Source organism: Neolamprologus brichardi, chromosome 1 (genome assembly GCF_056152115.1).
Source record: "Neolamprologus brichardi isolate AB-2024 chromosome 1, ASM5615211v1, whole genome shotgun sequence".
In the NCBI taxonomy this organism is placed as follows: Eukaryota; Metazoa; Chordata; class Actinopteri; order Cichliformes; family Cichlidae; genus Neolamprologus; species Neolamprologus brichardi.
In genome coordinates, this window is record NC_142104.1 from 42,451,709 (window position 1) to 42,477,247 (window position 25,539).

General features: G+C 40.5%; 1 protein-coding gene across 2 annotated transcripts in view; it reads left to right on the forward strand.

Annotated features, from left to right (window-relative positions):
• The window catches only part of LOC102783952 (SH3 and multiple ankyrin repeat domains protein 2-like), a 231,214-nt gene that overhangs the window by 110,301 nt on the left and 95,374 nt on the right, over positions 1-25,539 (forward strand). For both annotated transcript variants that reach the window (XM_087842576.1, XM_087842570.1), the window contains 2 exons: positions 15,404-15,543; positions 19,527-19,640. In XM_087842576.1, coding sequence (XP_087698702.1) covers positions 15,404-15,543; positions 19,527-19,640 — 254 coding nt within the window. The remainder of the gene's footprint in view (positions 1-15,403; positions 15,544-19,526; positions 19,641-25,539) is intronic.

The following is a 25,539-nucleotide window of genomic DNA, read 5'->3' on the forward strand; positions in this document are numbered from 1 at the left end:
GTGTCAACAAGAAAGGACAGACGTGTCGATTTGTATTTGGAGTATTAACAGTTTATAAAAATGTAACATGGGGCTTGACTCACTTTTCAAGCATCATGTGGCCATTTGAGGAATTGCAGTTTTTGGCGCTTTCACATTGGCTTCATTTTACTGGACTGAAAAATATGTATCACTGGTTCCCCTGGAACCACTCTGGCTTCCTACAGCAACTATGGCAACCGTTGCTATGGTTGCCTGCAGGCACTTTGCTAATGTATGCAAGTTTGTATGTATGCAGTTGGTGCACTTCACATATCTGGCTTAGCCTGTGTGTGTGTGTGTGTGTGTGTGTGTGTGTGTGTGTGTGCGTGTGTGTGTGTGTGTGCACCTACACACCTGCACAGAAGTTCACTGAGAAATGCCACCATGCATCTGCACATCCTTTTGTGGTGGTGTTTGCAGGAGCACATGACTCCCAGACGATTAACATGTGATAACCATCAATCCAAATTAAAACACATGCTCCGTGGTCTTTTCCCCTGCCTCCTCTTCCTCCTCCTGTTTCTTGGCAGATGGACACATTTACAAGCACTCTGCCACACCATCACTACCCACACTGTCTAGCTCAGCCCATGGCCGATGTCAGAGAGAGAAGTGGAAAGAAGAGATGCACTTCACGTTATAGAAAAGATGTGAAGACAAAGCTGTAGTGTAACGATGGGATGAGATGAAGAACAGAGTAATGAGGAGGAGGCAGAGGTTGCTGAAGAAGAGAGAAAGGAAGTTCAAACTATGGCATGTAGAGTGAGGGCAGAGGGGATTGAGTCAAGGCAAGACAAGTGATGGGGGAGATGAAAGGAGGGGAAGAGCAGTGGAGGAGGACAGTTGTCTTTGCTTCCGCAGTAACACGAACATCACCATCACATCTTTTGACATACTTTCAATAAGACGCTCGTGCGGCTTGTAGAGGAAAAGCAGGCGTGATCAAGCTGCTGTTCTCAACATTTTCATGTGTTTAACTTTACTAAACTCACGTTTGCTTTGCTCATAGCAGACGAACATGAACAGATAATATAATGCTGTCAAGCAATCAAGCAGAAGTTCTCAGCTGTTTCATTTAACGACTGATTTTCATTTGATTTTGATTGCTTTCGAAAGGCTTACATGAATATATGATGAGGAAGTTTTAAGTATGTGCACTTTTACTGAGAGGAGAGGTTCCTTTTCTCCAATTCTAGATTTGGTGGGTTTCATTAGAAATGCTCTCTCTTTATTATCTACCAGATTTGTCACACATTTGTTTTTACATTTTTGTCGAAATGCAGTGTTTTAATAGGTCTAATAATTAAAAATATCCATTTTCTTTTAGCAGGTGTGGCCAGGTGTGTGCATAAGTGGATAAATCTGGCAGAAACTGCTCTTTATATAGGTCAACCTTTTCCGGCCTGCCCTACTTATATGCCAAAATCATGTAACACAACATTTTTTATCAATTATTAGCTATTAAAAAAACAGGGACACATGACATTTTTGCAGAAAAAAGTATCTGATATACTGCTCTGTCCTCCGTGTTAAACCGATGAGCTGTAGGGTTAGACTAAATTTAAACACTGACTTCCAAAGTTGGTAAATCAAAATATAATTTTACTGGATTGGTATTTTTTTTAGTGAGATTTTAAAAGATGATAACAGGAAAGAACTTAAAATTTATTATATTATTCACCTAATTTAATCACACTGGTCTCATTTGCTGCTTCAGAGTCACCTAAACACCAAAATGAAAAAGTAATTTTCATGATTAATAAATAATATTAGTAATATTTTATATTAGTTATTATAGATATTTTAAAAATCTGTTTGTATATAGTTTTGTACCATAAAAAATATAAAATAGAGCACACAGTACACGAATTTATGTACTTTAGCTTTTTTAAAATAACTTCATGCTTCAGTATGAAATAAGTGAAAAGTTCACGTTTATAATGTAATGATGAGTGTAAAACACTGCATATCGCATCCAGAAGAAGAAATAAATGAGTATTTAAAGCATGTACTCAGGCCTCAGTTGCATTTGAAGCCTTGTGAAGTGCAGCCTAAAAAAACAATAAAATAAATACATATTTAACAAGTATAGTTGATTTATTCATTTATTGAATTGCAAATGACTTTGGAGTACATAAAATGTACGAAATATACTGTGTGTTAGAGAAAACATAGTACCTTACGTGTGACTAATAAATACCCTATAATGTAGTATATGTACATGTAGTATGTGATCCTAATCATAAGATGCAAACATGTACACTGCAAGAGTTCTGATATTATAATAAAAGATTCTGATAAAAGACGAGATCAATTAAAAATCAGGTATTTGTTTGTTTTTAACTTAATAAAAAAATCACCACAATCAGTCGTTGTGGTTTGGGCTGGTGCAGGAAGCCAAGTGGATTCGAACCAAAAGAAAAGCTGGGTAATAATTACAATATAAAAATGACTAATAATGTTGGTCTGTGACCCAATCCGTAGTTTTCTATCAGGGTTAGTAATGAGGGACATTCATAGCCTGGGCTCAGTAGAATTCCTCATGGCCCAGTTCTAGAAACCAAGCAGCCCATGACCTTTTCTTGTATTTCCCCTTGGTCACATTTATATGACTGAAGTCGATATTCAGTACAAATGAACAATAATACATTTAAAAATACTTATGTAGCTCTCTGCAGCACAGTCCATGACTTTGGTTTGGTTATTTTCCTAATTTAGTTATTGTGTTTTTTATAATGAGCACTTTCTGTTCGAGGGATGGATAACCAATGTTTCTCAAACTGTGGTTCCGTAGTATCATCAGGAGTCTGGGTTGTATTATACAACACTGTAGTCTCCCTTTGTAAGATTTGTAAAAAGTTGAAACCAGATCAGATTTACATACTCCAAAAGTGCCAATTTTTAAAAAAAATGAAACATAATTTGTGTTAACTTTATTTTCAAAGGTACTTATTACTACGGAGCCCCGCAGGGGACATGGGAGAAAAAAAAATTAAGACGGACTTTTTGCGAGATCTCGCAAGACAAACTCGGGATCTCGCAAAACTTTTGCGAAATCTCGCAAAAGTTGAATTCCAACAATGGCGGCAGCTACTTAGTTGTAATATTACTCTTTCTGGGTCACAAAATACACTTTTAAGATATTTTGAGGCGTGAATGTAGTTGTGTAAACGTCAGATACCTGCTCGGTTTACAAGACATCACATATTTGCAAAAGTGCTCCGACGTTTTCGGAGATCTGACACCCACTAGCTCGAAGCTAACGGGAGGTCGAGACCTACTACAGCCGGGAGGAACACCGCTTTCCCGGCACATCGTGCCTCGACCTCCCGGTCGGCTTCGAGCTGGCAGCCTCCGAAGAATGCGGCTAAAACTTATGCGAGATCTCGCAAAAGTCCATCTTAACTTTTTTTTCTCCCATGTCCCCTGCGGGGCTCCGTATATTACAGCTGTTTGGGCACAAAAAATGAGCTATGAATTTGGAATTTACAACAAATTTTATTTCTGTTCTCGTCATCAAATCTCATGAAAAGGCTTCAACAGTAATCGCTGCTTTCTACATTAGAGCTCCATTATTTATGTAAAAAAACGTATAAAAGCACATTAGTGAGTCGCACTGTTACACTAGCTGTTGTTCGTCTATTACTGTGAACTCTTATAGTCAAGTTTACTCTCAGTCCCACATATGCACCACGGCATTAAATGTCTCGATGCTCAATCATCCAGGTAAGGAAATCCCAAAAAGTTGATTCTGTTCATCTGGATGTAGAGCTACCTCGTTATGTCCCGATGAACAGACTCAACACTGTGTTTATTTCTAAAGTGCTTTACAAACCTGATCATTGCGACGTTTCCATTTGAGTGCAGCTAGCCAAACAGCAAACAGCCAAATACTCCTAAAGAGACACAGAGTTGGTTTCTTCACATCGAGCTCGATGTTGCAGCCAGCGACAGCCCAAAAAGCACAAAAATGTCCGTTTTTTGGGAGCAGCAATGGTGTGGATTAATCTGTTGGTTCCAAACTACAACACAATTTGTGTCGTGTGTAGAAACAACATGTGACTAATATCCAAAGACAGCAAAGCTAGAAAAAAAAGAGAAACTCAAGGATGCATTGTTGTTTTTGACCTTTCCACAGCAGGTATAAACATGCTGTGTGTAACAGTATAATCGTTGCCTGAAAGTATCGTGTTGCACATGTGTACATACAGTACATACAGTGTGTGTATATATATAGAGGACATTCAGGTTAGGACTCTCATTGAGACCTATTTATGTGTGCTCAGCTCCTGAGGCACCTCGTTGGATAATTGCCCTCATTTTTAGAACCAATTCACTATCAAATGTCAGTTTTGTATTAACAATTTTAACATCACTTATAGGCAGTGATTGAAGCTCGTGGCACAATGACCTTGCAATAAGCCGGCTGAAATGATAATATCATGTTGTTGCTCACAGTCCGTGTCCAATAAGTGTGAACTTTAGCTCTCAGCTCATTCCCACCCAGCTGCCCTTTAAAGCTCCCAATTCCAGCACTTTCTGTTTGCCTCTGCTCGCATGCGTTCTTCCTCACCCACCCCCCAATCCAACCTCAGCCCACATACATGACAACGTCTGCGTAGCATCCCTCTGCTCCCACTTGACATGTCCTTTGTCAGAATGCCACATACATGCACAAGTGAGACCAAACTCCCACACTCACACACACAAGCTATCGCACAGTGACAGCTGTCAGTTAGCCCTGGGGTATCATGGCAACAGCTAGATGTGGTGGGAAATGAGATTCGTCCAATAGAAGGACAGGCCAGTGCTGTCTAAACCGTGTGGCCACGGGGCTCCAACATACATCATCACAAGACCTGAAATCTACCGTGTCGTGCTGATTAACAGATCTGCGGGTTAAAGGCTGGCAGTGATCCCAATTATGGTGGTGAAATATGTGACAGCTGCTGAAAACGCTCAGCAAAATGAAACCATAAACAGAAAATGAACTCTCAGGGCAAAATGAGCCAAGATGGAGAACAGAGGTGTGCACAGCTGCAAAAATATTAGTAGTTTTCTGTCTGGTTAAGAATCTTTTCAGCTTAAGCAAACATGGAGAACTTCATCTTATTAAGAAATCACATTGCTGTGAAAAACTCCAAGGCTAACATTGCAAAGTAAATCAAATTATACCTCAGCAAAGACTTGCTCTGTGAGTGTGATGCAATTATGAAGTTCCCTTAATTTGATTTGAATTGAATTACTTCAGATGTAAAGGAAAAGTTTCCGTATATAAACAACCCTCGAGCCAACAGAACACAAATAAACAAAACCAAAAAATGAGAAAAATACACACAAAATGTTACGTAAGAGAAACTACACTCAGACATTTTATTAGCTACTCTGGTTTGGGCCCCTTTTGGTCTTCAAAGCTGCTTTAATGCATTATAGCATCGATTCAACAGAGTGCTGGAAATGTTTGTCAGAGGTTTTAGTCCATTTTGAAATGATAAAGTCACGTAGCTGCTTCAGATTTGATGCAAATTTCCTGTTCCATCACACTGCAACAGATCTGATGACTGTGGAATACTTTACAGCAGAGATGTCCAGCTCCAGGCCTCGAGGGCCGGTGTCCTGCAGGTTTAAGATGTGTCCCTGATCCAACACAGCTGATTCAAATGGCTAAATGACCTCCTCAACATGTCTGTATCCCAATTCAGGGTCTGCAGCCTTAAAGTACGCAGCCTCAACGATCCTCAAGGGCCGGGTACTTAAAGACCACTAAGGCCGGGAGTGCGAGGCTTGTAAAATGGGACGGACTAGCCTCCGTTGCGCTGCCCAGGTTGCCTAGCAACCATGATACTAACAGCTGTAAACGTTTCATACAGCTTTGTTTGACAGAAATGAAGGAGAAAATCTTTTGTTCATTTGTTTGTTTGTTTCTACATGAGCTTTGATCATTCTCTGATTAAGCTCAGCTATTGAACGGCGTATATTTTAAAGTAAAGGCTTTAAAACCAAGTTAGCACAAACGTCACTAATGTCACATGACTTTGCCGACATGTGGCCAACAGTAATGTTTTAATGTTCTTCGTTATTAAACATTTGCACATAAATAAGTGACATAATATTCAGTACTTACTTAAAGTTTACTCTTCGGCTCATCCGCCGTTTTTTTCGGCAAAATTATCCACACCCACCGCCGCACTATGCATTCTGGGATATGTTGGGCCACGAAGTCTACACCGCCACATCCTTAAAATTCAGGGAAATGAAGGACGCATTTGAGGGTCGCATTTCGAGCAGCCTTCGAATTGGGACAGCCTTCGTCGCGTCGCGGTGACGTAATCGGCCTTAAAATGCGGCCTTTAAGGCTGCAGACCCTGAATTGGGATACAGCCCATGTCTTGAAGTTCTCCAGAGGCCTGGTAATGAAGTCATGTGATTCAGGTGTGTTGACCCAGGGTGAGATCTAAAACCTGCAGGACACCGGCCCTTGAGCCTGGAGTTGGACACCCCTGCTTTATAGTATCAGTGTAGTATTTGGTACAGGGCAGGATGGGCCCATGCTTTCCCGTTGTTTATGCCAAAATTTGACCTTATGATCCAAACGTCACAGCAGAAGTCAAGGCTCATAATACCACGTAACATTTTTCCAGAGTGGAACCCAGCGAGATCTTCTGCTGCTGCAGCCCATGCGTCATAGTTTGATGTGTTGTGCATTCAGAGATGCTCTTCTACCTTTCCATTTGTTTGAAGTAGTCTGCCCATTCTTCTTGATGATCCACTTTCTATTAGATCATCAGTTTCTGTCTGAAACCAACAACCATGTCACATCCCGAGTCACCTAAATCGTTCTTCTGCCTTGTGATGCTCAGTTTGAACTTCAGTGGGTCTTGACCGTGTGTACGTGCCGAACTGTAATAAGATGCCACCTTGTGATTTGTTGATTTTGATTTGTATTAACAAGTAACTGAATAGATATACCTAGCAAAGCGACAGATGAGTGCATATGTAAAGATAAAAGATAAAACATTTTACTCAAACTGCCTTCTCATTTAATCTACATAAAAACAGATATACTAGCTTAACTGTGACATTTAGCATTAAGTGGTTGCAGTTTATGGGGGGGAAAAATTGCACCGCAGCAATCAGAATTTTTGTCTGAAGGCCAAGAAAGATTCCTAACAGATTTATTTTGCCAAGTGGATGATTACAGCTTTTGCCATACTGGTCCACTTGATCGCTATAGTTTGTTCGATCTTTATTGTTTATTTATTTATCTTACTTTTAAGTTATTAGATTCGAAGCAGACAGGACCGGGGGATACGAAAGAGAAAGATGAAGAAAAGAGAAGTTAGAAAGAGGCTCAACAAAAGAAAAACAGAGGGGAAGAGAGACAGAGAGAAAGAAAGAAGAAAATAAGCAAAAAGAGAACAACACAGGAGGGAAACCACAGCAAAAACCAACATAAGAGCCAGCCAAGGAAGATAGTGTGTGTTTGTGAACACCCTGTGTGCGTGAGCGCGCTTGTATTCACGAGGTTTCTCCATGTAACTATCTAATAATAGGCATGGGGAGCCATAACCCCATCCCCCAGGACATGAAGCAGGCATGGACGAGATCCAGGCCCCAGACATCTAGAAGCCCCCTAGAGCACGAAAGCCCAAGAAGGCCTCTGGAAGGGGCAAATGCGCCATCCACCTAGAAAAGAGCTGAGGACAGCCCCAGATGGGGGGAAGGGGGTCACCCAGCAGCCACGGTGCAGAAGCCACAGGGAGCTGCGGCAACGTGCCTGCAGGCTCCACTGGCAGCTGGCTACACCAGAGCTGGCTGAGCCCCGGGCCCAGAGACCCGAGATCCAAGGGTCCTCCACACCCCAGAAGGAGCCTGACCAAGCCATGGGAACGGGCCCTGCCAAGGAGCTGCCAGGAGTGAGCCAGTACACACCCGAGCACCCAGACACCGAGAACCACCAAGGTTCACATAAAGATAGACAAAGAGGCACACACAGACACAAACATGCATTCCCACCCTCATGTACTCAGCACTCGCCCAACATGGAGACTAACAGAAATGAACACTGTACACACACTTACACTCCCCAGACATTCTCTATACTCCCAGGTCCAGTACCCCCTCCCTGCAGCCAGCTCCTCCACACTCCCATTCCCCGTAATCCACCAAGGACAGGTCCATCCAGACTGGAGCCCCTAGCAGCAGCACCAAGCCCCAGAGAGCCCGGGCGGCCCACCCAAAGAAAAACTACACCAACCCCAACATTCAATCAATCCCCAGACTACATAAGACAATAGTTACCCCTAGGGATGCACCGATACCGATACTGGTATCGGGGCCGATACTGTAAAATGTGTGTGTACTCATACTCGTAAAAGTTAACCGATACCATGAACTGATACCAACTTATTTCATTAATCAGAGGGTGGATTGTCATTTCTGTTGTAGTTTTTTAGATTGGCCACTAGGGGGACATCCCGCACTAAACAGGCACAGGGTTAGGCGAGTGAGACTGGCGGCTCCAGATAAAAAAGAGAAACTGGAGGCTGCTAACCTAATTTGTATTTATTTTATTCCAAACAGAAGTGTTTATTTATTATTCTGAAAGCTCGAGACAGTGCCAATAGTTCAGTGATATTTTGTTAAATTACAATGTGGAGACTCTGCAATAATTTAACAGAAGTGCTTATTTTTCACTTCAAATTTTTTTGTGGTCATTTTTATTAAGATTTTATTTTAAATAAAATAAAATAAAATAAAACCTGTCTTCCAATTCATTGCATTTGTGTGTGGTAGAAGTATCAGTTTTTGTACTCTGTATCGGCAAGTACTCAGATCCAAGTATCGGTATCGTATCGGTTTGAAAAAATTGGTATCGTTGCATCCCTAGTTACCCCAGTTGAGTTCATCCTCCACCTCTGCTAGAGGTCCCGAGGTCAAAATGGGAGACGCCCCCTAGGCTGGTGGAGAATGACTGAGCCATCACCATCAAAATGGTGGTGGCTAACCAACCGGACATCGTGGTGGTAGACAAGTGGAAAAAGATGTCCGTAGTGATCGATGTAGTGATACCGAATGACAGCAACATCAGGAAGAAGGAACATGAGAAGCTAGAGAAGTACTGAGGGCTCAGAGAAGATGTGGAGGGTGAAGGTGACTGTGCTCCCAATGGTAATCGGAGCACTAGGTCCAGTGTCTCCCCAGACGAGCGGCTCCAGCAGATCCCGGGAACAACATCCGAGATCTCTGTTCAGAGAAGCGCAGTCCTGGGAACAGCTAAGATGCTGCGCAGGACTCTCACACTCCAGGCCTCTGGTAGAGGACCCGAGCTTGAAGGATAGACCGCCCGCAGGGGCGAGCGGGGAATCTTTTTCTCTGTCAGTTGTGTTTATTTGAAATCTCTAGCCTATTGTGTTGTTTGACATGAGTTTATTGACAGACAATTAACTTGGCTCCTGCTAACTGTTAATCAAAGCTCTGTTCAACGCTCACAGGCAGTTTTTATGTTGTCTTTCATTTTAATGGCAACTGACAGGGTGCAGTGTGCTTAAGTGTTGTTTGAGCTTGTCCTGATAGTTGAAACCCAGTGCATTCAGCAAAGCTTAGAGGCATAAGTGTGCACACAGTTCAGTCTCCTACTTCTGTGATATGTCGATCACAGAAAAATCAGTCCATATTTATATTTATGAATCCTCCTTACAGTAAAAGTGTACGTTTATAGCTCTTTTAAAGGCACTCAGTGGAATTAGTTTTTTTATTGTGAATAAAGACGTGTGTATATGAAAAAGATGTAACAAGTGTGTTAACCCTTTAAAGCCGGTCAGAGCAGCACGGTCTGTTTTGCGTAACTATTTTTAAATCCCGGTAGCTCTGCAACCACGTGAGCTAGCGCAATAATTTTTTTTGCATATGAAACCAGAGGAGTTGTACTTACATCTTATGCCATCAGCTTGTCCTCGGTCACAGTTTCCTTCCACATATAACTTTGCAAAAACTGCATAAAAAGCGCTTGCAGCAACAAAAACATAATATTCCAGAAACACGCTTTGCCGATCCAATCAGCTGTTTGTAACACTTCCTACGTCCATCAGCGCGAACTATCGCATGTCCACCATGACCTGCCCGAAACTGGAAGTGACATCATTTTCGTGGAAATGTAGTTTTTTTACCATCAGGGCCTCATGAGCCTATACTGGTGTTTTTAAAAGTTATGTTTGACTTTATGACTTTCTGTGTCGTTTCTGGGATGCTTAGGACTCATATTGCACTGCTGGAAATAGTTTATTTTGATGCATATGCTGCTTTTTTGCAAATTTGCAGTATAATATTTATTTTCGTTTTTCCTGCAGTGTATAAAAATTGGTGTATTTCAAAAATAAAACTATGAAGGCACTCAAAATAAATTTCCTGTGGTGGGAAACTATTTTGTGCAACTTTTTTGTATTTACAGTTTTGAGGGATAAGCCTCTTAAATTTCTCTAACTAGAAATATATGTTAAAAAAACAAAAACGATTTTCAATTTTTTTGTAGTTTATTGCACTTTTTTTGCAATTTATGTAATTTCTATGCACTTAATGCATACATATTATTAAGATTTGGGCTATAATGGTTGTATTGATGTATATCAACTTGAAATGCTCCCAAAAATGGCTCCACAGCATGTAAAAATATAATATAAGCTCTGGCGGACTTGGTTCTATGGTAGGTCTTAAAGGGTTAAATGGTCACTTGTTCACTCACTTCCATTTGTAGTCAAACGTCACAGCAAATTATCAGCAAAGTGAGGTTAAACACTCCCATTTATCATTATTATTTTTTGGCTGAATGACTGCAGTTTTTACTGGTGAACCATAGTAGTTCATACTTTGTTTAGATAGTGAGCAGTTCATGCAGTGCTACAGCTTTGTGTCAGATGAACATTTGTGCTGCGTTAACATCTCCTTCTGCTGCCCCCAGTGGGCAATAAAACGATATAAAAACATGATGTAAGTGGGGCATCAACCATCGGAGGTCCAAGTGATCATCAGTGATAACCCTAACTCAAGTGACCGAGATTCTTCCGTCACATTGATGGAGAGGACTGTCCGTCTGGAAGGGCCTACTGCTGCATGTTTTCTTCTCACTCTTTACCCACCCTCTTGCCCTCTCCCTTCTCTCCTCTCTCCCATGGTCTCAGGTGATCATCCAATAATAGCACAAATTATGCACAGCTGGTATTAATCAACACTGTCTAATTAGCACCTCAAAGCCACGTGGGTAATTGCCAAAAAAAGAAAGAAAGGGAAAACATGGCTGACAGTTTTTCCTTCTCAGTGGGCCTGCTGATTTTGGAGAACAGGATTTAATTCTGAATTGACTTAGTAGTCAATGCTTCCTTCACATCACCAACAAGTACAGATTGAGCATTTTCTGCAGTGCACAAGAATTTGGAACATGAGTGTGAGACTTTTTGAATCTGCTTTGATGACACAGCAGTTAATAGAACAATAGCTAGAAAGTATGGTTTTGCAAACTGACGTTAGAGAGCAAACACACACTCTCACATCGTCTCTCTCAGCACCATGGACAGCAATTCAGTCAGAGGTTGGGGAATGGACACGTAAACTGTTCTTCAGTCAGGCTAAAAAGAGCAGAATCTTTGCTAAAGTAAGATAAAGACTGAACTATAATCTCCATACAGTATGCAAATGAGAAGTCTGAGTGGACATTCCAACAAAAACACAAAGACAACACTCCTCATCCATCAGGACTAGGGGTGGGTTTTTATAATCAATTTATCGATTAAAATCGATTCTGGCTTGGATAACGTAAAATCGATTCATTAAAATCCAGAATCGATTTTTTAATATAAATGTATTTTTCCCGAAATGCCAGAATCTCTGGTGAAATCTCACAAAATTTCAACAACCACCAAACAGCTAAGACAGTAAATGAGAGCAGGAACACGGATTCTGCACAAAGACTTAAACACACAGCGCGACCCACGGATCAGAATCAGTGAGATGTCGCCTTTCTCACGGTCGGGGCTGAAAGCCGACAGCTCGCTGATTCTGATCTGTCGGCGGGTCCGCGCTTTGTGTTCACGCCCTTTATGCGCTGATTCTAAAGCTGTTAGTTTGATGTCTCTCCAAACAATATTGACCGAACCAGCAGCAAAAGAAGATCCAAACTACGCTTCACAAAAACATCGTCATGTATTCACTCTGACTTTTACTGTTTTGACCACGATGCACAGCTCTCTCTCTCTCTCTCTCTCTCTCTCTCTCTCTCTCTCTCTCTCTCTCTCTATACTCCAAGAACAGTTTCCCGTCTAAAAATCTGTTTTCTGCATTATTCGCTTGCTTGTTATGCACAAGTCTACCGTTGTTTACAGCGCTGTTGGCCGACATTTTTTTTTTCCGTTTTATATACTTCCAAAAAGAAAACCTAATTTCTGCCGTTCAATACTGAACAAATTTAAACTTTTTAAAATTATGCAAAATGCAAAACGCTCAGCTGTGTCTCTAATAAAACCTCTGTAACTTCAGAGGTAATGTTCATGTGTTGATTAATGGTTTTCTTTCGTTTTTGATCTACTGCAGAATATTTTTATTCTATATTTTAATCGATTCGGGACCTTGTGAATCGGAATTGAATCGATTCTAGAAATCAGTGACGATACCCAGCCCTAATCAGGACATCTTTCGTTATTGGCAGCATGAGTCAATAAGACACTTGGGGAAAAACAGATAGTTGGCATGCCCAGGTTTGCACTCATTTATGACAGCGTCGGGTAGTTTAAGTAATAGATTTCACACTTAATCAATATAATGATTGAAAAAAAATCCATTACTAAGGAAAAAGTACACTGGACGAATAAAGTTAGACGTTGGTTCTCAGATAAAACTGTGAGATTAACATATAATGAAAACTCTTATAATCTGTTCAATTATAAATAGATGCAGTTTGATGCTGTAGTTCTGTTTATTAATAACTCGAGAAGAGCAAATCCACTGCAGTTACGTAACACAGACAACAGCAAAAACGCCTTTGGTTGCTGTGTTTTTATAAATATATTATTCATTATTTCTAAGAAGTAAATATTTTAATGAGACTTGAGTTGTTTTAGTTAGATACTCATGAATAAACATGTCATGCACTTTACCTGGTTAGGGCGACTGTTTCTACAATACATGAAGGTTGTAGACTTGTAGTCAAGACCGCCAAAACAAGACCAAGACCAGAGGGTATCGAGACCGAGACAAAGTCGAGACGAGACCGAGACAAAAAAGTCTTTAAGCTGCAGCCAGATGCTTCGTTTACAGGTTTCAGGCATATTTATGTGTTTTTGCTTTCGCACAGCCCTCCTCACCGCTGTCTACTGTCGCTCCACTTGACTGTCGCGTCCATCACCCTCTCTGTTTTTCACATAATGATATTAGATCGGAGCATAGCTGAGCCACTGTGTGAGAGCTGAGCAGCCAAAGGAAATTAAGTGAGGAGCGGCTCTCGCTCAATGGGAGTCGACTCTGATTCACTACAAAGCGCTCTGTAAGCACGGCTCTTAGAGCTGATGCTTTTACGTTGTGTGTCATGGATACTGTTGACTCCAAATCTCCCGACCACAATGTCGATCTGAGACAGCAAGACCGAGACAGTGAGACCTCGACAAGACCGAGACCACGTAAAAGTGGTCTCGAGACATCCAACTCTATTTGTAACTTATTTTGGACTCTTAGTTTCATGCAGCAGTCTGTGAAAGAGAAGACGACACTCATACACCGTGCTTAGTATGTCTGGTGCGTTTGGGTCGTCCTCTTTTATGCCTGTTAGATTTAGGATGTGTGTTAAATACCACAGTGCTGTGAAAAAGTTCCTAGTTTTTGGCATATTTGTCACACTTTTCCACATAGAGCTAAGGAGACTAAGATACGTTTCCCCCTTAATTTAAACATTTAATTTTGTCTAATATTTAAATTCGTTTTATGATCTAAAATATTTACTAGTGAAAAATATGCAGAAAGCTAAGACATCAGGAAGAGGACAAATACGTTTTCACAGCCCTGCGTTAATCATCAACAGTGAGCTCAAGTTGTTCTGTGATATTCAGTCATGATGTCAGCTGTGAGCTGCTGTGTGTGAATACTACAGTATCGGCCTCTCGTGGTATACGCAGTATTTCAGGACACTTACAGTGCACAGTTGCAGTTTTGTCCACAGCTTTCCCTCGGAAAAATGTGTGAGTACTCTCAGTAGGTATTGAATGGGGTTAGCTCTCCAAAGGCCCATGAAGGTTTGAAGAGGAGTACAGTCTACAGGACAAGGTGACCCACTTACTTGAAAAAACTATTTCCTTCCTCTCTCTCAATCTATCGCTCCAGCACTCCTAGTTTTTCTCTCACTGTGGTTTTATCCTATAGCCTCTCCTTCACTGCTACCCTCTCACATGCTGAGCAAGATGCTAAAATGAAAACACCTGTCATAACTGTTTTTTGTACTCTAAAGTCTACTTTACATAATTTTACAGCTTCATGCACCTCAATAGGCAAGTAAAATAGTCAGTATCATACTTTTATTTCCCTTTTCTGCTCCGTGGTTGTGGTTACAAAGGTTGCCCACTATGTGGCACTGTGTTATCATGTCAGACACATCTACCAGCACCAACCACTCTTCTCTCTGTGGTCCCATCTCCTCACATAGAAATGCTGCCTTTTTTTGCAGAATAGTGATCTCTCTGCAGGAGCCGATTGTTCAAATGTCACGCTGATGCGCACATCAAAGATTTTTAGCTGTCGTAATTTAGCAGTTTGTTATTATTCCTCTGTACTACTGCCAAATCCTGGCTAGCTCTCTGTGTGGTCTTTAGCGAGTCTGGCCTCCTACCTGGAAGCCACTGCAGCTCCGTGGGTCAGAGCCAGCCCACAGTGTGCCCCACTTACCAGTGTGGGACACGCGCCAGCAGCTTTCTCAATGTCGCCTCTGCCGTTATTGTTTTTCATGTAACCTCCGGTGATTTGTTCATACTTTTGAGCATGTATTTAAAATATTGTTTACCTCTTAACCTTTAGTGTTTCTCTTAAAGTAGCTTTTAAATGATAGTGGGCACGTTTTGCCATAGTGTGCAACTGTTTCCCTGTTTATTGTGTTGCAAATAATGTGGTGATATTTGAGTTACTTGCTGACATGAGTCTTTTTACAACTGCACCATTATATCAGTTGGTAATCTCTAGACCGCCTGTGCATAATTTAAATCACGTGCATTTTCACATGTGAGTTTTTTAGTTTTTTAACTAAAGAAACAACATGTGTGATGTAATACATCATGAGGACCACAATTTCCTGCACACCTGGAATTAGGTACGTCTGTCCACTTCATATATAACATTTTTTTCTTTCTTCCAGCCCCAGCAGTCATGGAGAGGCAGTTGGAACCAGAAGGAAGCTGTACAGTGCAGTTCCAGGAAGACACTTCGTAGTGGTTCGTTCGTATACAGTCCAGGCCGAGGGGGAGATTAACCTCTACAAGGGCGACAGGGTCAAAGGTGAGACGGGGAATTTCTAGACTAACATAGATGGAGTTTATTTCTGAAGTTAGTATTTCAACCATCTGAACAAATACACAGCAAATACACAAGCTGCTTCTCTCTGTAGTTTGGCACATGGCCTGTGTTGCTAGCTAGTGTGCATTTGGTCTGTTTTGGAGGACTAATGTTAAACAAGGAAACACTCGGATATCGAGAAAGATTTAAGAAAAAGGGGAGATCTGTACAGGATTGGCTGTTGGTTGGTTATTCTTGAATGAGTTGATGTTTTTAAAGGTTATGTTTAAGCTGAGTGTATAGAAATATTGTTTTAGAATAACATGGCAGGTTTCCGTTGCCTTCTTTGAGTGTGTTGTCTGTCCTTAAAAGTCACAAAAGCCAGTAAACATGAGAGCAAGCAGCAGCACAGCCCGACTGCAAAGAAAAGTCCAACATGATGCAAATTATTAAATGACTTGTTCTGAATTTGTAATTGTTTCCATCCACGATCAGCCCGCCTGTCATATCTGACTCTAAGCTCCAGACACACATACACACTTACACCTGCTGAAGCATGTGTGAAACTGCAACGGAAGACATACGACCACTGCTGGTCCGTCTGAAGTCAAATCACTGTATTTCTTAAATTAGTGACTGCGGCGTTTATTTACCTCAACTGTAGCATCTCTTTATTTGAAGCAGGCTTATTTTACAGTCAGACTTTTAATGCTAATTCCTTTTGTCTGACATCCATAAGTGAGCATGCCTAATCCAAACACTGTTATACAGTTAGTAGTTAAGAGAGATGGGCGAAAAATGTTTAAGCTAATATCAAAGTTTTGCTACGACACACATTATCAGTAAATGGAGAGCAGTTCTTTTATAACAGGCCAAGTGAAATCTATGAATCTATGCAACAGCCTGACCAGACTGTTGCTACAGGCCAGCCTTTATTTCTTCATGTGAACGTGTACATCAGAGGTGGGCAACTCCAGGCCTCGAGGGCCGGTGTCCTGCAGGTTTTAGATCTCACCCTGGGTCAACACACCTGAATCAAATGATTAGTTCATTACCAGGCCTCTGGAGAACATCAGGACATGTTGAGGAGGTAATTTAACCATTTAAATCAGCTGTGTTGGATCAAGGACACATCTAAAACCTGCAGGACACCGGCCCTCGAGGCCTGGAGTTGCCCACCCCTGATGTACATGTTACTGGACATTCAGCGGAGCACATTGTTTAATAAGTTTGAGTCCCACTGACACGAGCAACACCAGCTCATACTACAATAACTTAAATTATTTTGTATGTTTACATTTATATGTTGTTTTGTAGTAGAAAATACATCTGCTCAAAATGAGTAGAAAAGGGTCATATGAGTACCGATCGATTTAAACTTGGCTGAAAATAAGTAAATAAATAAGTAAAAACAAGCTTTTTCTTTAATATGGTCGTCTCAGGCTCTGGCTTTGAGCACAGAAGCTCCGCCCACCTGCTTGTATCTTCTGCTGTGTTGAGCAGAGCTAAGTCTGAAGTCTTACTCAATAAGAGACCAAGAATAAAAATTATGGAGCTGGAAATTAGTATAAAATGAACCATGTGTTGTATAATTTGAATGTTTGGAAATGACTACAAATGTTAAATATTATAAAAATTTTAACTCCTTTATATAAGAATGAGCTGCAGAGTAGAGGTTACAGCCCACCACCGATCCTAACTGAACAAATGTTGACTTCTAAAACTGAAAAAAGACAAGAAAAAAAAATGATTCCTTTATTTTTAAATTGTGTCTGAGACAGCTGGAAACAGCGAATTACCATATCTGATGACTTCCTCAGATACGATGTATCTGTATTAGTGATGGGTCGTTCACGAACGAAATGGCTCTTAGAGCCGGCTCTTTGAAGTGAACGACGCGAGCCGGCTCCTTATTGGGAGCCGTGAGGTTTTGTTTTTTTTTTTTCTTTCTCTCACCCTCTCTCTCGCCCTTTTTTCCGCTAAACTCCGCGCGGCCTGTACTTTACGCTGGGCAGAGGGGGGAGGGGCGTTAGTTACACTTGCAGTAGCACAGGAACAGAGCCAGAGAGAAAGAGAGCGAGGGACAACAACGTCACATTAGAAAGGTATAGTAATCATCCGCTATTTTCAGTTGGAGATGATAAAGGATTCAGAAATCATGCAGGCTCATATGACAGAGAATGTGCATCTTCTTTTTGTTTTAATATTTGAATTTATATTTAATTGTGTTGTGGTTTGCAGTGTTTTGTGTTGTTTCACGTTAAATTTGTTTAAAAGGAAAATGCTGAAAATTTAAATAGTTAAAAGTTTAAAATGTAAATAGTTGTTTTTTGTATTATATGATTTATTTATTACATTTTATGTGGAGTGAATAAATAAAGTATATTTATAGTGGACCTTAGAGACAAAGCACGTACAAACTCCAAAACACGTAAAAACTCAGAAGCACGTACAAACTCCAAAACACGTAAAAACTCAGAAGCACGTACAAAAGACAACAGAAGTGCTCCAGGTTTCTAGGGCGCAGTGTTGAGCTTTTGTTACCTAGTGGCTACACAAGCCAGGAAGTATCAACAACCGGATTTGGTGTGTGGTAATAACAGGTAAATGAACTTTTTTTTAAAATCATTTGAATAAATATGAGTGCTTGTCTATAAATACACAAACAATACACACATGCTTTCAATTGTGTAATTTAAGTGATCTGGGTAGCTCTGTTTTGGAAGTTCAGTAAACGCTAGAAATGTGTTTTGGAGTTTGTACGTGCTTTGTCTCTAGGGGCCATATATAAACATATATAAATAAAACCACTTTTTTTTACATTAGTAATTCCTTTTCTGCATAATTTTATATTATTGTTAATGATTAAATAATTAAAGCAACAAAACAACCTGAAGAGCCGGTTCGGAGCCGAAAGAGCCGGCTCTTTTTAGTGAGCCGAGCCGAAAGAGCCGGATCTCTAAAAAGAGCCGGAAATCCCATCACTAATCTGTATTTAGACTCCACAGACTGGCGATGCAGGGGACTAACATCATCTTCATCTGCACATGTTAAGTGAGAAGCTTCATCGCTGTGGTTTGCATGAATGAGCACAAAATGCATTATTTAGTAAGCAATCACACAGGATGTGTACCAGCCCAACACATCAATGTTTTAAGCCACTACTAATGTTTGCGTGGAATACTGTGACCTTTCAAACCAGCAACGTCTCTACTTTTAAATGTAGAGAGAAAGTATTTGTCTACAATAATCAAAGATCCACGTTTAGTTTTACAAAGCTTTGGTTTTATTGCAAACTCATCCTGTCGAGCCAAACTTTCTTCAAGTCAAACAACTTTATTTTAATGCACAAAATCTCTATAATATTTACACTTGATGTGTTTGTCTAGCCATTTAAAATGGTCAAGTTCTAGACTGTGGCTGTACAAACGTCCTGAATTAGTTCATTCACTCAGTCATTCTCTAAATCTAACAAAAAGACCGTAGGCAGAGCTGGAGGTGGCAGGGTGGAGATTTTGACATTTTCATTGGGAGCGACCAGAATGGACAAGATTAGGCGTGATTACATCAGAGGGACAGCTGAGATTCAGTGGTTTGGAGACAAAGGCTGAGATGGTTTGGACATGTGCAGAAGAGGGACAGTGGAAGCATTTGGCAAAGGGTGATGGAGCCGCCAGGCAAGAGGAAACGAGAAAGAACTGTGTATTTAATTCACTTGGAAAAATGGACGCCAACCAAAAGGTGACAGAAAGGTGGAGGAGAGATGGAGACAATAAGATAAGATAATGAGATAGCAACTTTTTTAAAAAAGGTCAGTCAAAACACAGACATGTCCACTCTCTGCATAAGTCTGTATAAGCACATACCTTTGGTGCCTTTGCTTTAAATGGATTAAATGATCTGAGGGTCCTATTATCTGTACAGTATGTCCCTTTGTCACTGTCCTCTAACTTTCCCAATTTTCTCTCTCCTACCACTTGGTCCAGTTCTGAGCATCGGAGAGGGGGGTTACTGGGAGGGCAGTGCCCGTGGCCAGGTGGGCTGGTTTCCAGCCGACTGCGTGGAGGAGATCCCAGCCAAAGCCACAGAGGAGAGGAACTGTAAGTCTAATCACCTGGGGCTGCGTGTTGGTTGGAGGTGGAACCAAGATGTAGGACATGTTCTGTTTGCCATCATGCGTTTTTGTGTGGAGGGAAGGAGGTTAGTTATAAAGAGCAAAAGCTGAGGCTGAATGCTGAGGCAGTGTAATGGCACGTGGCTCCCCCCCCCACCCCAGGTCTTGGCTGTATGTGTCTCTGCTCCTCTATCTACTAGCATCTCTGTGTCTTACTGTCTCCTCGGGCAATGGCGCACAACGCTTAGCGCTACATTGCCCTGCTAACTCAGCTGTGATCTGATGTCCTCTGGGTGCGAGCTAATGAACATATCGTGCCATGCTCCATCCCCCGTAAACTTCCAGTGTCTCTTCGTCCCTACTTTTACTTTGTGTGTGTAGTGAAAGGCCTCAGTATGTCTATGAGATGACGCTGGCTTTTTTGTCTTTATGTCTGACCTCTTTTCCTATGTTCCATGATTGATTTCATCCTGTGATTTTCTGCTTATTAATAACATTATCACCCCGACCCCCCCTCTCAATCTCCCATGGTCCTAGGAGTATGTCAGCAGCAAGAGGCAGATGGGAAGCAACTTGTTCTCCTCTTGCTGTGCTGTGGCTGTTTGCCTTCTTCTGTGTGGCTTTTTTTAAAGCTAAACCCAAGGCCATTGGCAGAGGAAGCTTTTCTCACACTGTGCCACATTTAAATTGCCCCCAGCTCTGCCTGTGAAGAAAGCAGGCAGGGCGAAGAAAGCCAGTGAAAAAATGGGAGCACAGTATAGTGGGCTGCAAAGACTCACTGGGAGGTGGCCAAGGCCATTGGTCACCTCTGTGTATATGTGTGTGCTGAAATTAAGGGACACTGAATGCCTGCATGAAGCCTAATAGTTGGGGCTGATTGGGGCCTTTAGAGAAGTACATTCTTTGGCCGGAGTGATTACCATTTCACAAGTCATCACAGAGGTCTCCAAAGTACAGCATATATCCATCTCAAAGGCACCAAAAGACACCAATTACCAATCAATAATCAAATCAAAGAGTACAAGAACTTTTTTGCTTAGAGTTGATTAGCGCTGAGACCAGAGCCAAAGTGAAATAATCAATCTGGCAGTCCAAGCTTATTATTTGGTATTTACTTGCAACTCCAAGTCAACACCAGTTTGCTTGGTACCCTCCCACCTGACTTAGCCTGACAGATAGACAGTTGGCTTTTTCAAATGTAAGGTTTCAAACAATGTTTTAAACAAAGCTTCATTTCATTGAAGTTTGTTGGCATTTGTTTATGCGCCACTCTCTCAAGGACACACCACAACATTTCATCGGGTTGAGGTCTGGACTGTGATCGGGCTTCTGCGACACCGATTCGTTTCTTTTTCAGTCATTCTGTTGTAGATTTGTTGCTGTTATTTGGATCACTGTCAAGCTTTAGTTGTTGGACCGATGGGCTCATATCGGACTCCAGTACACAGACTGGTCCATTCAAGTGTCCAGTGGGTGCAAAACCAAACCAAATCATCACCCCTCCACCACTGTGCTTGAAAGCTGGAATGCTGTGTGCTGATATGTTGTGTTGGTTTTCACTTATTTTGGTGGACAGGCAACTCGTGGGAAAGTTCACCACTGTTCCAAGTTTTCTCCATTTAGGAATATTGTCTGGTGTCTTTGTTTCTCAGATGATTTTTTTTAGATTGTTGTATGAAGTGTTGCTTTTGAGACCTTTCAGCCTCCTTCATTTTGTCACACAGCTTTTATTTAAGTGATTTCTCGACATAACAGGTCTGACAATAATGAGACACGAGTAGAGGTAGTGAAACGGAGCTCAGCTTTCCCAAAAGTCCAAAGTAACTCTTTTTTCACATAAGTTAGGTTTGGATACATTTTTTTCTGTTAATAAATTGGAAGCACTTTATAATAATGTCACACTATTACGCATTATTAAGGCATTAGAAAGTGCTTAATTCATCATTTATATATTCATTTATTACTTTGGGTGCCATTTATAAATACAGCTATACTGTTCTGATTATGATTATTACTAGCAGTGATGTAGTATCAGTGATAGCGACACATAGTGTAACAGTAACAGATAGATAAACGTATCTGTATTTATATCTTCCCTAAAACCTTACTAACACTAATAGTGTGACATAATTAACCTCCTAAGACCCGAACTCTTCCACAGCATGCATTTTTAATTTCTCTTTGATATTTGGGCTGATTGGGGCCAGATGAATGTAAAAACAAAGAATTACCAGATTTTTTATTTTTACCTTATTTTTGTTTTTAAGAAAAGTAAGAGTGTGGCTCTTATTTTTATGAGGATATTCGTTTAAAATTTTGATAGAACAGTAGCAGTTTAATGTCCTTGTAAGTGGATATCAGGCCCTTGTAGAGCAAAATTGAGTATTTTGGTCTAAATAACCCAAAATGTGATGTCCACATATGTGGACGCCAGGTCCTAGGAGGTTAAAGGGGTCACCAGTATATGAAATCATAATTTTGTATTTGTTTTGGCCAATCTTTGTCTAATATAACATTTTTTTGATGATCTGAAACATTTAAATCTGACAAATACGTAAAAAACTGGCTGCAGTATTTTGTTTTGAATATATGAGGGTTGAAATGAGAATGTAATCTTTCTCCATCTATCCTCTGTGACACCACTCAACTGGTTGCTATTATGTTGTTGTTTTGTTGCTTTGCTTTTTAGGTATCAGACTAATAAAATGTTACAATTCCAACCAAACTGAAGCTCAAACCTCTGAATGACTCAGCAAGTCATAAAATTTGTCAGTTCCATTTAAAATCGCCTCAAACACCACCAACACGGTACATGGGTCCAGTTCATGGACTGAAGTTGGCAGGGAATGCTAAACCATAGTTACAGTGGTAGAGGTGGTGAGTGAAATTCTAGTATTAATTAGCAGATATTAGATTTCAGCACACTTTAAGTTTTGTTGAGAAACTGTTAAACCTTTGCAGTATTTTCCGGATTACAGACCCCTGAAAACATCTGCACAAATGAATGAACTAAATGGGTAACTGGCAAACTGGTAAATGATAACTTTGGAAAAACCTCCCTGAAGAGATCATTCTGTCATCTTTTCAAGCATGTTTTAAAAACTCTAAGAGCTCTGAGTCTTAAATATTTGTCTGCTTTGTATTTAGTAACAGTCTGACAAGTTTACGGGCCTCTGGAAACATGCAATACAATTAAAAGTCCTGAAATAGAGTGCAGAGTCATTCACAACTGGGCTTTATCTTAAAATCAGGTGCGATGTGCTCCTTTTTTCATGTCCAGGTAAACTCCCAGCTCCTGCGTTTGAGCGCTTGCAAGGGTTTTTGCCTAAGTGCACTAAAGACGACAATACACAGACACAGGATGTGCAAGAAGTGCCAGATGGATGATGGTGATTATATAAAAACACAAATCAAATCACTTAATCTGAGAGAAAGCAAACTCTTTAAGTCGACAGCTTAAAACAGGGACTTCCCCTGTAATTCCATGTCACAGTGTAGGTAATGATGCTGTCACCAAATAAAGCTATGCTGAGTCTCTTTGGATAAATGTGCCAATTCCCCCGTCCGATTTTCACGTTCCTACCTCACAGACTAGGTTAAGAAAAAGAAAACATTTGCAAAAACAGCTTATGGAAAAACAATATAGATGTAGTCAAGGAAAAAGATGTTTTCTGTTCTTAATGATAATGCACATGCACACACACACACACACACACACACACACCATCTCTTGATCCGTGGCCATAGAAACCAGCTGACCCGAGTCACACAGCAGTTGCTATGCAGTGTGACTATGTTGTAGATTTGCTCCTCCCCCTTTCTCTGCTTTCCTCCATGATTTTTTTTTTCTTAACACTGCTTTATTGATCGTCAATAAGCCACATTTTCCCTCTTCCAATTTGACAATGTGGACATAAAGTCGGGGGGGTGTTCCTGTAAAAATGACAAGATCTAAGCCGGATCAGAGGAGATGGAGTTTCTGTGAAAGTGTGACAGCTGGTGTGAGAGAGAGTGTGTGAAGGAAGGAAAGAGAGAGAGAAGGGGGGAGGAGACGCTGCTGGGAGAGTAAGACAGCTTTACTCAAGCCTGTGTGTCCACAACACTTCTTCTTTAAATCAAGCTCTTTTAAAGCTCTTTTTCAACACCGTCTTCTAAAGTCCACTAAAGTAGAGTGTAGAGGCTAATGCACGCCTTCCACATGTGTGAATATGGATAATAGACCTGACAGAGAAAGCATTTCTAACAGGATTTCTTACAGGTTACGGTTTGTGTTTCCTAATGATAGCATTCGATAAAATGTTTCCTGTTTTATCTGCTGTGCCTCAACTATGTAACACACTGCTTTTGAATTTCTACATTTACCGGTCAGCTCTTATATTAGTGCATGTATTAGCCAATATTGCCACCCTCTGGAACTCCAGAAAATATATTTTTTAAACTGCAGCCTGCTGTGCACTGATTTTAGTTCATATGTATTGCAAACAAAAAAATGTTAACTGAACTTCAATAGTGATATAAACCAGTTTAAAATAAAACTCCAAAAAGAAATATTAAATAAGTATAAGAATGAAGAAAATGCAATTAACCCAAGACAGCAGTCAAACTCATGTTTATTTTCTTCTGCAAATTAGCAAATCTAAATATAGTTTAGTTGAACATGAGAAAATATTTTTTTTGTGATATGTTCTAAGTTGAAGGCGTTGTAACGTTTTTGTTGTTCAAATTTAGATGATGAGGATGTAAACCTGAGGGGGCTAAATAAGTATATACTTCTGCCTACTCCTTTTCAAACAACTGCATGGAATGATTTTATGAAACGTTGGTGAATGTATATGTTTGAAATAAAAAAGAACTGAACTGAACTGAACTTGAAAAGTTAAGAAAGCTTGCTGCCTTCATATAGTTAAGTGAACTTAAAGTTGTTATAATTTTCATATTTTTATTTCTATCTAAAGTACTTATTCAGGCACCTGAACTATATTCAGTTAATTTCTCATTGACTTCTACAAGATTAAGTGGATTTAAAAATAGCAAGGTAATGTTGGGTCTGTGTTTCCACAAGCCCCGCTAATTCTAGAGACTTATTCATCATGAAGAAAACAAGACAGTCGATCGATTGATTATTTGCGCAAGGGAGGCCTCATCTGTGTCCACCACGAAAATGACCTCAGCTCTGACCTCCTCCTGCTGCCTTTTATTGAGAGACAGTTCACACAAAACACGTCAGAACAAAGCCACGCCCCCTTGGTTCTAAGACAGGCATTGTACGTATATGTGTGAACTTCTGTATCTAAGTAAGAATGTGTGTGTGTGTGTGTGTGTGTGTGTGTCAGACCTCCTGCTGACCAAAGGGTCATAAATGCAGGAAGCTTACATCAAAAGAAGCACAAGGATGTGTCTGTAATAAAAGACTACAGCCCCCCACCTAGAACCTCGAGAATCTGGGGGGAAGGACAGTGGAATTTCTTTCATCAGAGTTAAAACAATGTACAAATGGTAAACATAAAAATGACAAACATTTAACAATTCACTCTAACAGGTAATATGAACCTTTTTATGATACGTGGTACATTTATGGCAATTACCCTCTTCAAATATGTATTCGAAACTTTCACCACCGCAGGGCAGCACTTTACCAGAAAATATTAATGTTGCTGCCCACCGCTGTAGTGAGAAACACGATACTAGAACGTCAAACCTGGGAAAATACTAATGTGCAATTTTGATTCAACTCAGTTCAGTTTATTTATTTTTATTTATATAGCACCAAAACACAACAACAGTTACCTCGAGGTGCTTAATATTGTAAGGCAAAGAATCACAATAATACAGAGAAACCCCAGCAATCAAACGACCTACTTTGAACAAGCACCTTTTGTAAAAGG